The 15,391-nt window shown below is 39.2% G+C and overlaps 1 protein-coding gene across 2 annotated transcripts in view; it reads right to left on the bottom strand.

The window, feature by feature from the left end:
• ADGB (androglobin) overlaps window positions 1-14,964 on the bottom strand; it is a 161,898-nt gene extending 146,934 nt beyond the window's left edge. Inside the window, exon 1 of one of the 2 annotated variants that reach the window (XM_049654490.1) lies at window positions 14,455-14,964. In XM_049654490.1, the coding sequence (XP_049510447.1) occupies window positions 14,455-14,528 (74 nt within the window). In that variant the 5' untranslated portion in view covers window positions 14,529-14,964. Of the gene's footprint in view, window positions 1-4,340; window positions 4,401-14,454 lie in introns of those variants that run through there. The other variant, XM_049654491.1, reaches the window with a different exon arrangement.
• Window positions 14,965-15,391: the final 427 nt, after the last annotated feature.

Raw genomic sequence — 15,391 nt, 5'->3', positions numbered from 1 at the left:
ACAGATTCTTAACTAGAGAGAACAAACTGATGGCTACCAGAAGGGAGGTGGGTGGGTGTATGGGTGAAATAGGTGATAGGGATTAAAGAGTTCACTTGTGATGAGCACCGGGTGATGTATGGAAGTGTTGGATCACTATATTGTACACCTGAAACTAACATGAGGCTGTATGCTAACTAACTGAAATTTAAATAAAAATGTTTAAAAAAATCAAGTGTTTGCATAGATAGATAAAGAGATAGAAACAGTGAACTAAACAGGTGGATAGATTGAAAAACTCCAGGGGCGCCTGGGTGGCTCAGTTGGTTGAGTTTCCGCCTCTTGATTTTGCCTCAGGTCACAATCTTATGGTTCATGGGACTGAGCTGGCATAGGGCTCCAGGCAGACAGCACAGAGCTTGCTTGGGATTCTCTTTCTCCCCCTCTCTCTGCCCTTCCCCTACTCATGCGTGCATGCTCTCTCCCTCTCTCTCAATATAAATAAATAATAAAAACATTTTAAAAAATTTAAAAAGAAAAAAACCTCCAGTGTATGCCTAATAGAAGGCCCAGGCAGATAAATAGTTAAAATGGGGGTGGAGAGAAATATTAGAAGATTTGACTGCTGAAAAATGTTCAGAATTGATGGAAGACATGTCCTCAGATGGGAAAAAGTACATCAGGGAATAATAAAGAATAAATGGGAAGTCAGGGAATGGAAATCTGCATCCAGATAATTCGACTTAAATTGTAGGTAACTGATGAAAGTGAAAATCTATCTACATTAAAAAATGACAAGTTACCTTAATATAAAAACAATCAAATTGACAGCAATAACAGACACTGAAAGCAATGAAGTGATATCTTTAGAGCTGAGGTAAAATAACTGTCGATCTTGGAATTAAGATCCAATTACACTCTTATTTAAGTGTGAAGCAGAAACATTTCTCTAAAATTAAATAAAAACATTTAAAATTATGAGTTTACCAGCATAGATTCCTACAAAAATATTTCCTGAAGGATTTATCTCAGGAAAACGGGAAATGAACCCAGATTGAAACTGGGGGCTACAAGTACTAATGACAAACAAGTCAATACATTTTGGTAGAATTCTGAAACGTATCTCCTACTAACACATAATGATAACAGTAACTTTGTGTTTTTAAAAACTCTCAAAAATAAATGAGAGAAGTAAAAAAGGGAATTCTGCTGGACCCTGTGTGCCTGTTTTTTCTTCAGGAATAATGCTGAGCAACTGTAGACTTTGTAGGAAAGAATTTGGAGATAAATGTATTTGAGAAAATAAGGATTGCCTTAGTCAGCTTGGGCTGCTGTAACAGACTACCATAGACTGTGTGGCTTATAAACAATGGAAATTTATTCCTCAACAGTTCTGGAGGCCGGAAGTCTAACATCAAGGTGCCAGCATGGTCAGGGTCTGAGAAGAGCTGTCCTCTGGCTTGCACTGTGTCCTCATTGTGTCCTCACTGTGTCCTCATTGTGTCCTCACATGGTGGAAAGAGCTAAAAGACACGAATCCCATTCATGAGAGCGTCACCCTCATGACCTCATTACCTCTCAAATGCCCCATATTCAACACCATCACATTTGGATTAGGGTTTCCATATACAAATTTCAGAGTACACAAACATTCAGTCCCTTGCAAGGATACATCAAGAAACAAACTTTAAAAGTCCCAAACTGAGAAGGAACAGAAAGAGTGGCCCTTACATCAGGGAACAACTCACTATAAGCTATGCCATAGGTAGACAAGAAACTGAGAATGCAGAATTATTTTCACGAAGATCAAATTGTTTTAACGAAGATCTGTCTGGAGACTAAAACATTTTAGAAGAATACCGTTTCAGAATGAGAAAGGAATCTCAATCAACTGACAGTTCACTTATTTTTAACTAACATTTATTGAACACCTGTACTGTGACAAGCACTGTGCTAGATGAGAGGGTTACAGACCCGTAAAATATACATATATCTCTGCTCTTGAGTTTATTTTGGAATTCAAACAGGTAAACAGATTATCTCAATGTAATGTGGTAGACGCAGAGATGGAAGTATTCACAGATGGCAAAGAGAGGGGCATCGTGCCTCATGTGAGGCAATTAGGAAAAACGTCCTGCGATAAATAGCATCTGAGCTGTTTTGAAAGGCAACGAGAAATTTTCCAGGTGGTAAAAGCAGAAAGGGCATCAGTAAGGAAAGAGAAGGACACAAGCAACCGTACAGGGGCAAGAAACAGAGTGGGTGCAGAGAACTAGGAGCTTTTCAGCACTGCATGAGGATGAGTAAAAAGCAGTGGGGAAATTAGGTTGGAGAGAAACACTAGGTCAGCAGGCAGGCAGCTCCCCACCGAGGGCCTTGCTGATGAGCTTGGACTTTATTTTCTAGATAGTGTTGACTTGGCCCATTGCACAGAGATGAACATTTTATTATTAGATATATATTATTTAACGTTTACCCAGAACGGACCATCGGTTTAAAATAGAAAGCTTGAGGAAGAACGAAGTTGCAATACAACCCAAAAGGGAGCACAGTGATAAAAATTATGAAGATGTGTGTGATTTAAGATCATCCTTATCACATATGTAAGTTGCATTCTTTTAGTTAAAATTCTTATAATGAGATGTCTCTACTACAACAAAAAACAATCTTGTAGAAGATGATATACAGGGCAATTACATATAATCTGGGATTTCAGTTTTAAGGAAAGAATTATATCCATACTTACAATATGTGACTTGTGGATATATATGTGTAAATGCTGCTTTAACACCTCCCATCTTAATATTTAGAAATCAAATGTAAAATTTAAGTAATAAACCTAAGTGATATTATGTTCACGTCAATTAAAATAACAGGGACTGGATTTATCCTTCCACCTCAGACAACCAAACACCTGAGCAAAACACATGAAACTGGTTTTCAGGACAGTCATCAAGTGATGAGGGATGGTGATTCTGAAAACATGGGAAGCACATGAGGGGAGCCCTATCGTTGCCTTAGCTTATGATTGTGAGAGAAGTTTGGACTGCAGTGCAGAGAGAGGTAATCCAGGCATATCTCAGCAGATTCCTTGAGTAGAGGGGCAGATGAGAGTTTGGGGGAGACCAAGGCAGCTAGAGAACATTTCATCACAACAGAATGTACATTCTTTTCGAGAATATACATTATATTTATCCAGATAGACCATAATCTGAGACATAGGATGTCTCAGAAAATTTAAAATAATCCAAGTTATGGGGCGCCTAAGTGGCTCAGTTGGTTCAGTGTCTGATTTCAGCTCAGGTCATGATTTCATGGTTCGTGACTTCAAGCCCCACATCAGGCTCCATGCTAACAGTTCAGAGACTAGAGCCTGCTTCACATTCTGTGTCTCCCTCTCTCTCTGCCCCTTCCCTGCTCATGCTCTGTCTCTGTCTCTGTCTCTCTCTCTCAAAAATAAATAAAGACTAAAAACATTTTAAATAATTCAATTTATAAAAAGTATCTTCTCTGACCAATGGAGTTATACTAGAAATCACTAAGAAAAAAATCTGAAAAATTCAAAGATATTTAGAATCTAAACAAAACAATTATGATTAACCAATATGTTAAAGAAGAAATTAAAAAGGAAGTTAGGCAGTATTTGAGCTGAATGAAAATGAAAAAAAAAAACATATTATGATTTACAGGATGCCACTAAAGCAATACATAAAGGAAATTTTATAGAAAAAATATCTGTATTAGGAAAGAATACAAGTCTCAAAACAATATATTCAGTTTCTACCTTAAACTAGAAAATTATAAAGTAAATCAAATGAGGAAGTTAAGATTAGATCAAATCAACAAAAACAAAAAACAGAAAAATTACAGAGAAACATCAATGAACCCAAAATTCAGTTTTTGAGATCATCAAAATTAATCAAACTCTAGTCAGACTGATCAGGAATATAAGAGAGAAGACACAAACAACCAATATCAGAAGCTAACGTGGGGTCATCACTACAGATTCTAGATATTAAAAGGATAACAAATGGGGCAACTGAGTGGTTCAGTCAGTTGAGCACCCAACTCTTGATTTTGGCTCAGGTCATGATCCCAGAGTTCTAGGATAGAGGCCTGCACTGGGCTCCATGCTGAGTGTGGAACCTGCTTAGGATTCTCTCTCTCTCTCTCTCTCTCTCTCTCTCTCTCTCTTTCTCTCTCTCTCTCTCCTTGGCTCCCCCCCACACATACACTCTGTCTCTAAAATAAAAAAATTAAAAAAGATAATAAAGAAATATTACAAACAACTCTACTTATATAGTCGATAACCTAGATGAAATGGATCAATTCCTTGAAAGATATAAACTAAGAATACTCACTAAAGAACAGATAGATTGGGTTGGACATACTGAATATCCATGTGTCTATTTAAAAAAGTGAATTTAGGGGCGCCTGGGTGGCGCAGTCGGTTAAGCGTCCGACTTCAGCCAGGTCACGATCTCACGGTCTGTGAGTTCGAGCCCCGCGTCGGGCTCTGGGCTGATGGCTCGGAGCCTGGAGCCTGTTTCCGATTCTGTGTCTCCCTCTCTCTCTGCCCCTCCCCCGTTCATGCTCTGTCTCTCTCTGTCCCAAAAATAAATAAAAAACGTTGAAAAAAAAAATTTAAAAAAGTGAATTTATCATTAAAAACTTGCCCAACGAAGAAAACTTCAGGCCCCAATGGTTTCACTGGTGAAGTCTACTACATATTCAAGGGAAAAATAATACCAATTCTTCACCAACTGCTAGCAACAACACGGAAAAATATCAAAATAATTATAATGAGTGAAAGAAGTCATACAAAAAAGATACATAGTTTATGATTCCATTTATATAAAACTCTAGAAAATGAAAACTAATCTATAGTGACAGAACACAGAACAGTGGTTGCCTGGAGACTGTAGTCAGGAAGGGACAGAAGGTAGGGATCACCAATAAATCACAGAAACCTTTTTGAATGGTAGACCTGTTCATTATCTTAATCATGTTGACATTTTCACATGTGTGCATGCACTTCAGAACTTATCAAAACATATCCTTTAAATATCTGTGATTTACTGCATATCAGATTTATATCAGTAAACCTACTTTTAAAAAGAAAGAAGAAAAAAAAAAAACGAGACTGGGAGTAATAAGAGGCAAATTAAGGAAACTCCAAATAACATACTATGATAGCAATGTTATATGTTCCTAGAGTCATAATACACAGTAAAATTAAATCGACATTTTATGATATATTTGATTACTGATTCGTATGCAGTAAAACATATTTCGTCTACATTTCTGTCTTTCATGTATACCTATTCCTGGTAAATTAAATGCCCTCCATAGTTTGGAAAGGGGAAGAAGTCAAAACTATATAAATAATGATAGATAAATAATTATTGAATTGTATTTTACAATCCAATTTTTAATAGAACATGAATAAAATAACCTTTTAAAACTTAAAAACACATTAATTACATACCTTGCAAAGATGACAAAATGGTTTTTAAAAATTCTTACATCAATTAAGATTATATAATACAGTAGAAAATGTATAAGAGTTGAAAACCTTCAAAGAAAACTTTAGCTGATACAAAGTCATTAGAGACTTTTGAGCAAAAAAAAAAAAAAAAAATCAGAATCTGATTTACATACACACAGTCCTATACGTGCTTTAATGGTTTTATTTTCACTGTAGGGATTAAAACTTCAATAAAATGAGGGTCTGGAATTTTGCCATTGTTTTCTTCAAGCACGCTGTTCAGTGTAAAGACATGATTTTATTCATAGTGGGAGGCAGTTTATTTGTGCAACGTGCAATCAGCATGCCTTCTGAAGTAGTGTCAGTAAGTATCCTGAAGGAATTAGAACATGAACGGAATTGCACAATCGACTTAATTTGCGTTGGGGCATTCTGAGCCAGCCGCGATCTTCAGAAGTATCAAATAGGTAAGGAAATAAACTACAATCTTAAAAAAAGTTAAATTAAAAATAAAGCCACGTTGTCGTGTTGACCTTTCATTCCCTTGATTTCGTTCAAATTATTTAATTGGGCACTTAATTTTAAAAGTTCAACATTTATCTCTTTTTTTCAATACATTGTGCTTGAGTGAACATGAAGATAAGTAAGACTCGGCTTTATTCTCAAATAACTTAAAAGTAGTGAGAATAAATACACACAGTAAGGGAACTGCAAAGGCAAAAGCGAAAGAGCTCAAGAAAAGTTAAAAACTCAGTGCTTTATCGGCACAGAAAAGGGGATAGTGGCTTCCAAGTTAGCAAATCAATGATGGCTGCGAGGAAAAGTAGGTCTTAAGACGTGCACAGAATTATAGGGTAGGGTGAAAGCAACTGTAAGCAGAGAAAAGAGAATGGGGAGAGACACAGAGACAGAAAAGTGGGAAAATGTAAATAGTATATTAGTATTTGGTTGGTAACAGAAAATAAGAGGGAGTTGAAGCTGGTTGTGGCCCTATCAACCAGCTTGCTTGCTCTCTCTCAATCTCTTTTACTTTCTCCCTTCTTTCTTTCTTCTTTCTTTCCTTTTCTTTCTTTCTAGCTTTCTTTCTTCCTTTCTTTCTTTCCTTCTTTCTCTCTCTCTCTTTCTTTCTTTTTTTCTCTTTTTTTTTTTTCAAAGCAGGAACAACCTACTGGTGGAATAGGGTAAGATTACTAACAGTATTGCATATAAAGAAGATTGGAAATTAGACTGAAGGACAAGGAAATTAGAATGCTTTTTCAGTGGTTCCACCTGGAGTTATTAAAGGCCCAAACTAGAAAATGACAAGGAAGAAAATGAAGGCTAAGCCAGGCTAGAGAAGAAATTTGAAGGTAAAATCAAAAGAACGTACAGACCACCTAGACGCAATGGGCAAAGAGGAGGGAAAAGTCAAGTACGACTGAACTGTGGAGTCAGAGTGTCAGCGAGGATGGTAACAAGATTCTTTAAAATGAAAGACATGGGAAATATGTACACTTGGGAGAAAACAAACAAACAAACAAAACCATCACCTCCATTGTGGATATATTTAACTTGGAATAGTAGAGCACATCCAAGCAGATTTGTCCACTTGAACTTGAGCTCAATTACACAGTAAGTACCACTGATGCTAATTTAGTCGACTTTGATCAGGAATGACTGTTTTAGATGATCAAAGGAGAGACAAGAAAGGCAATGAGAGGAGAGGGAAGTAAGACCGTTCCAGAATGACTTAATTTGGGGGGTAGAAGAAAGAAAACAAGACAGGTAGGCCGGAGAGAAAGGAGGCCTCTAGGAGAGGGCAAGAAAGGTGAGATTCAGCTGCAGTGACACATGCTCCCCTGTTAGGCAGCTGAACCCTCTGGAGGGACAGGAGGAACTGGGAGAGTAGAACAAGAAGTTTCTCACTCAAAAGCCCAAGTACGAAGGCCACTGGGATCTTAAGCTTCCCAACTGCCAGGATCTGACACCCTACCCTCCAGCCGCAAAGCTGGTATTTATAAAGCACAAACATAAAACATGGTGTGCAAATACATGAAACAGTGTCTACAATGACTTTAAGCAAAATCCACTGAAGAAACAACAGGTATGCAGGACCCACAGGCTTGTACGTGCACAGGTTCCAACTGACTTTTTTTTAACTGCAACTCCAGCTGCTATCTTCATAACCTCATTCTCTGTCTATGGTAGAAACCAGTCCTAAATTCCTACTGGACTTTGACCCAAGGTGGCACAAACGTGAGGCTTTGTCTCTAATTTCCAATTCATTATAATAGTACGCAGGATGGGCCCTCTTGGGACTGCATGCGGTACAGACTTCACCTTTGACCTTGACCTTACCTGGTTAAACTCTCACTGTGTTTCTGACCCAGACTAACACAGGCACAAAAGTCCAGAGTTCTTCCTGCTTCCACTCCTTTTGCCTCTGATTCCACAAGGTTTGATGAGCTGTAGACACATTCTCACTAATTTATAACTACCCTGGGTACCTCTCCTTCCCTCAGATTCAGTAGGTAGCTCTTCTGCATACCCCAGTTTGCAGTTCTACTCGGAAACAAACACTGTAGAAAAGTCTGAAGAGGTAGAGAACAGAGAAGCTCTGAGCTGACCCGGCCTCTGAGAGTCTCCATGGAGGCTGTGGATGGAAACCACAGAGCCTGGAGTGAATACTGAGAGGTGAAGAAATGAGGGCAGAAAGGGCACACTGGGTTTCTAAGAACTTCAACAGAAGTAACATATATAAGTCTAATATTCATCGTATCAGAAAGACGGAATAAAAATAATCACAAAATATTTGGACCATCACATTCATATTGACACCAGCAAAAACAAAAAACAAACAAAATAACCATTCAAAATAAAAGTTGTTTACTTTAAACATGTGGCTTGTGTTAATTCAGCCATATAACTCAACAGAGCTATAGCCCCAGAACTTGTAATTAATCAGCCTGGACCTATCCCTGGAGGATTGTTAGTACAGCTTCAAAACACCTAGTTGGATACTTTTTATGACAACGTATGCGTATGTTCTTTGTTGGGATGAAAGTGAGAAAGATTAGTAATATTTCTATCCAATCTTTCACATTCCACATATTATATCAAATTATACAAATCTTAGATACAGTTTTTAGTCATTTTATCTCACATTAAGTAGTATAATCAGTTTGTAAATTATTTAATCCCTTGAATTAAATAAGCTGTGACCTGGAAATGTCAAGGAAATGTTAAAGTCCATTAAACTACTTTTAAATAATCACTTTTGATGGAGGCAATATTAGTTTGCTCATCTGAGAAGCACTGGCAACAACATTACTAGTTTCAAAGTACACATTCGATTATGTTTTTAGGTAACAATAAAGTACAAATTCTACAGGAGTTTATAAATTTAAATCTTTTTAAGGTAACTTCTACTTCCTTAGTAATGTTACTGAGTCAACTTTAGAGGGAACTATTTCTTCTCCAAAACTAAACAAACTAAAAATTGGGTGTTTAAAAAAAAAAAAAGATTTCACTGTCAGAGATGATTCTTAAACCATGTCAAATCTGAATAAATTATTTAAAAAGTGCTTAGATGAGGTTTATTTTAAAGGGAGGATTGATGGCAGACCCGACCAAGATGAACGTGATACTTCTATCCTCATGAAGCAGGACTTTGGGCTGAGATATTATATTTAAAGCTATGCAACGGACATTTATGTAGTGCCCTAACCTATGCCAAGTGTCGCCCTGCATTCTGGGGATGACTGACAGGCCCCCTCCCCTCTGGCTCTCGAAGTCTTTCTCTGGTTCTGACTCAGAGGGTTTTATGGCCAAGCTGCCACACCAGGTTTCCGGTTCAACTCAGTTAAATCATACACACATTTATTAAACACGCATTGTGCCAGGCCCCGAGAGAATGCAAAGATAGACCAGACAAGGCCTTTAGAAATTTGTCACTGAATTTTATTTACACTTTTTTTTTCCCCTTGTCTTTTCAGACAGAGTTGCGTCATAGCTGGACATCACAACAGATATTACCACGGCAATAGAAGATCAGAAATTTGGGTTTTGTAGTCTTTGACTTCAGTCACCTTATAGTTAAGCTCTGCACCCATCCACTCCCCCTTTAAAAATGTTCCTCGCTACCATCAAGAGTTCCCCAAATTAGGCATTCTCCATCATCTCAGACCACCACTTATTTCTTTGCTATGATTCTTAATCCAGCATAAAGTCCATGCAGACGATTGTTGAATTATTCCTCATAAAGCATCATTTTAATATAGAAAAATATCTGTTTTCCCTCATAGTTTAAATCCCTTAATATAGTTTAAATCTCTTGGTCTGTCCCTCTCATTCTGCTGCATATTCATTCTGGGCGCCTTATGTGCCAGTCCATTCATACACAGACTGTCTATACCAGCCATCAGGATGGCTTTCTGGGACCTAAACGTTCCTGTTGGCTGCACTGACCACCTCGCTAACCTGTGCCTTCTGATTTGGGCATTGGCTGTTAGAGGAGTGAGGACAGACCAGCTCTAGTTGGAAATGATCTTCCTCTCCTCTGCCTCACAGAGCCCTCATTTTAGGAATCTCACGATGTCTCTAATCTAACCCCAAGCCAATATATGGCTCCTTCCATGATTTCTAACAAGTACCTCCTGACCAGTGTGGCATCACCCTATGCTTCTTATTTACTTCTGTATGAATCTTAAGGGCTTTTTTTGTGCTCCCCGATTACATAACCCTGGAGAGAAGATACCATGTTTCACAACTCCTTGTCCTCCCAGACCTACCGGTGACTTGGGCATGAGCAGTGCTCATTGAACAGTTCAGAAACGAACATAAAGAACAAGCTTTCCCCTAGGGAAGCATCTGTCACAGGAGCTGACCTTTCAAATTTGTTAATTGACTTTAGTTGTTGGGGTCCACAGAGGTCACCTGGGGAAATCACAAAACTCAGTGTGAGCCCTGGGTTGTTTCCTCCTCTCCTGGTCTTTTTACCTTTGCCTTTCTCTGTGGAGCTGTGAGGACTGGACATGGGGCTAGAGGGAAGCTTTCCACTCTCTGGTGAGGAATTTCTTTCCTGATCTCTGAAGGTGGAGGAACACATGCATGTTTTCATTTAACCAGCTCTCCCTCGTGAACCTCTGATAACCAAGAACCCACTTAATTTAATCCTCAGTAAGATATGTATCTTCTATTTTATGTTGTTTTCATAATACCCATCACAAGTGGGCTTCCCTAATAGTTCTGTTTTCAAATTTTCACATAGGCTGATGTGGTGATCTTTTTTGAGAAGTCTACAAAATTTAGATATGCACTTAAGGCACTAAGGATAGATTAACTCGGGCGTTATGAAATACATCTCATTCTGTTTTGGAAAGAGGTTTAATGATATTTCATCATCACTAAGAATCTACAAGGTGGCATAATTCTTGTTAGTTTAAGAGGTTGTCTGTTCATTTGACTTGGTTTGTGCTGTTGGAAGTGAAACAAAATTTTGTTGACCATAAACACTCAATTATTTCCCTTTCTCATACTGTCCATTAAAGTTCCAAAGAATTTAGTGTTAAAAAGTACAAGCTTGAACATTTCTAATAACTATGAATACTTAAAATTCATGCTTCCTTTTCTCTCTTTAAAGTTATCCGTGACCTACCAAAGGCTTATATTTAGTACTTCCAAGAAAATCAAATTTTTGACTTGGTGTCACTACATATCTTTCTCATAGCATCTAACAATGAAAGTGTCTTTTCCATGCCAGTTGGTTTTCAAATTGGTTAGATTGGTTCATAATTTCTATTTATCATTAGCTATTTGATAAGGAGAGCTGCAACTTGTGACATTTGTTATGGCAACGATTTTTCCTGAAGATGGAATTTTAAAAAGATAACTTCTTTTTTTTTAACCTTTTTTTTTTTTTTTAACATTTATTGTTGAGAGACAGAGACAGACAGAGCATGAGCAGGGGAGGGGCAGAAAGAGAGGGAGACACAGAATCCTAAGCAGGCTCCAGACTCTGAGCTGTCAGCACAGAGCCCAACGCGGGGCTTGAACCCACAAACCGTGAGATCATGACCTGAGCCCAAGTCAGACGCTCAACCGACTGAGCCACCCAGGCGCCCCTAAAAAGACAACTTCTATTAGAAACCATAAACTAAATCAAAGTTTGAAATGCTTAACTCTAACAAAATCCCTCCCTCATTACGGAGACACTGGAGTTTTTAAAAAATCTGATGAAGTCATGTAAGTTTGTTGCTGGAGGGAAAAATAAAGCAGAGAAGGAAGGACAGAGTGCATTGGGAGCAATTTTAATTAGATGGTTCTTCATTTAAATAAGAAAAACACCGAATGTCAGAATAGAAAAATGACATGTCCAATGTCACAAAAAAAATTAGTGTCAGAATGAACCATGTAACAGAGATGCCATTCTTCCCGATACAGGGAAACAGAGCAAATGATAATAAGTTCACCTAATGTCAAGACTGACAATTCAGCTCTCTGGCATAACTTGTATTAATGATTCAAAGTCACATTTACTTCTGAATTTGGTCAGAGCTGGACATAGATGCCTCTGCTTTCTCAGTTGTAACATCTCATTTTTCGCACTTTGCCAACAGCAGAGCGGATTAGAAAGGGAGGGAGAACCAGGCTTTAATCCAACCCAGAAGGGATGGAAATCAAGCCAGGTCCCTAACCTGTGGGCTCATTTAATCAACAAGTGGTAATGCTCAGTACTAGCCAGCATGCTAGGCAAAAGCCAGACGTGTCCCCATTATGACACATAATTTTAGGGAACAAAAGAGGTAGGCTGGCGATTGGTATTTTCAAGGCTCTGCAGACCTTTTCTCTCATTTCCAGATCTAGCACCACAGTGGAGTTGGTCGCAACTATTGGCTGTGTAACTGCAAGGTGTGGTAAAATAATATGTAAAACTTAGTATAAATGCCCCCAGCACGTTTCAAATGACAATTACACTGGAGCCTTGACAGACTTCGATCTCTAGGCCCCATGCTGGGTGGTACCTTATCTTTTAATGACGACTAAGCCTGGTAGCTATGATTGGATTTTCAGTTAAACTTAGAGGGCCGACTTGATTTATAACAAACTTCACATTCTGTCACACAATGCTACAGTAAAATCTAATGGTTTGATGTTTAATCCTCAATAGATAGTTTCTGGCAAAGCCTAGATTTTGTGTACCTATTTGCCTTTTATGGCAAAATATTTCACAAATATATATGTTCAGTTTTATTGACATATTTTCACAAATATATATGTTCAGTTTTATTGACATAATTCAACTCAGATGTTTTCTGGAAAAAATTAACATGTTAGAAATAACATTATCATCTCAAAAAGAAATGGGAAGTGCTGGAGAGGAGAGAGTTAGCATCTTATCAGTAAGCACCTTATCTCTCTCACGTGACACAACCATCATAGGACCAGGCCATGTACTGTGCTTTATGGTATCTCGTTTGATCATTTTATTTTTTTCCTTAACAATCTCATCTCTCCCAGGATATAAACTCTTTAAACTCAAAGATTTTCCCCCAAACTCCTTAAGAGTTATAAGCCTTCAACATGCATTAATTATAATCATCATTGACTAGGGTTTTTTTAATATATTCAATAATTCTTTTGCAACCCTTTCATAATCTCTTATTTAATCACTGTCATTCATTCATTAAATAAGCATTTTTGAGTGTCTGCTACCTATGATCCAGGAATCACTTTAGGTACTAAGGAGTCAACAGCATATCAAATAGAAAAAGAAAAAGCTCTACCATCATGGAACTTACATTCTATCCGGAAGACATATAAATAAACATAATTTTTAAAGAGTAAAATATGTAATATTTTAAATGAACAAAAATTTTAAGAAAAATAAAGCAGGAAAGGAAAATATGGAGGGCTTTTTTTGTTTGTTTGTTTGTTTTGTTTGCTTGTTTTGGTTTTTGGTTTTAGCAGGAAAACGGGTATTGTGATTTTAAAACAGTTGGCCAAAGAAGCTGACATGAGAAAATGACATTTAGGTACACACTTAAAGGAGATGAGGGAGAAAACCATACAAAAATCTGGGGGAAGCGCTTTCAAGCAGCAGAAATAGCAAGTGCAAAGGCCCCGAGGTACAGGGGTATTCCAGGGAGTGGAGAGGAGACTAGTATGTGAACAAGGAGGTGGTAAAGTTAGAAATGTAATAAGAGCCTGATCTTATAGGACCTTGTAGGCCTTGTACCTATAAGAATGGAAGTTATTAGTAAATGTTGAAATGACCTGACCTGCATTGGTATTTAGCAGGAGAGCGATCTTGTTAAAATCACTTATCTATGTAATATAGTACCTGAAATTTAAGTTAATAAAATGAATGGGTTATCTGCCAGGTAGTTGGAAGCCTGCTTACAAGCAAAGACAGAACTGGGGACTAGGGAATCAGGAACATGGGGATGAGTGCGGAAGAGGAGTTATATTAGTAACGTGAACTACATATTGATATAGTTTTAACTTTTTAAAACCATTTTACATCTGATGGCATCTGATTAAAGGCCTTTACTTGTCCTACTGAGGCAGATACAAAATAGGGAATCACCATTAAGCATTAAGGTCAAAGTTCTCTTTCTGTCTCTCTATCTCTGTCTCTGTCTGTCATGATTGGGGCCAGACGTGACCATAACTGGACAGCCTTTGAGCTATGCCTCTTCCTTAAGGCAGCTGCAACCCTTCTAAGAGCCAGGGTGGCCTATGAAGGAAGTGAGGAGGGGCGGGTAGAGAGGGGGGTTCACGGATGGAAACCGGAAGTGCAGCTGGGCAGCTGAGTCAGGGAAACCAGGGGCTCTGGGAAGGGGACGGATCAAGACAGGCATGGGGTTCCCAGCGAGGATAGAGAAGCAGCGAGCAGGCCAGCCCCACTCCCGCCCTGGCAGAGCCTGCTGCAGGGAAGCAGCCCGGGGAGGAGGGTCCAGGCCAAGAGGCTAGGCCAGGGGTGGGATGGGCAGGCAAAGGTCCCTTACTCTTTAGATTTATCCGATCCGTGCGCCGAATTGATACGATGCACTTCTCTCTTTTTGGCTTGTTTGGAGGCCATGGCAGAGGCGGACTCAGGCCCCAGGACCCCTGCGCGGACTGAGCTCGGAGCGAGCAGCCGGCCTCGGGCTCGGCCCGGCTCCGCGTCTGCTGTTGCCAGGAGACGGCGGCCAAGCGTCTGCGGCCGGGCGGGGGCAGATCCCGGCTCCTCCACAGCGACTCTGCGGCCGCGGGTGGGGCCGCTGACGCGGTGAGTTCAGGTCTCCAAATCCAGGTGGGAACCTAGCAGTTGGGTGTCCGGGGAGGAACTCGGAGGGACTGGATTTGACGCTAGGATTGATGGGCAGCTCTGAAAAATTGCAGCCGTGTATCAGGTCCGCTCTACCTGGCTTTACTCTTCAGAGCCATACACACTATTTATTCTCTCTTGGATTTTCAGTTATTTAAAGATGGATTATTATGCGATGTCGCCTCTCTCCAGGTCTTCTCCCCGCGGAACAAGTTCTTTCAATTATAACTAAGGAGACATTAGGGACGAACTGAATTTGCTAATGGCTTGAAAAGGGCGGGGCCAGAAATGAATACAGGGCAGTGCGGGAGATCCCTGCAGGAAAGGCAAGATCAGGGCACCCTAGTCGCTCAAGTTTAGCTAATAATGAATGAAGTCTGTGACGAAAAAGTCCAGTGTCCCTGTTGTTCGTGTGAAAGAAAACATTCAAGTCATAGAATCCAGTGGCCCTTCATACACTCACTTGAGAAGGCGCTGGAGACAGAAGAAACAGATCCAAGAAAACCAAGACCTATTAAGACTCAAGCCTAATGCTCAGCCAGTCCATGGCGGTATTTATTAGTCATCCTGCCTTGGCAAGTTCTTCCTTGTGAGCCTCAATTTACTCATTTGCGATCAGGAGATGCTAACATCTA

This window comes from Panthera uncia (genome assembly GCF_023721935.1).
Source record: "Panthera uncia isolate 11264 chromosome B2 unlocalized genomic scaffold, Puncia_PCG_1.0 HiC_scaffold_24, whole genome shotgun sequence".
NCBI classification, from domain to species: Eukaryota; Metazoa; Chordata; class Mammalia; order Carnivora; family Felidae; genus Panthera; species Panthera uncia.
The sequence above is the reverse complement of the archived record's forward strand: the minus strand, read 5'-3'. Positions and strand labels throughout refer to the sequence as shown.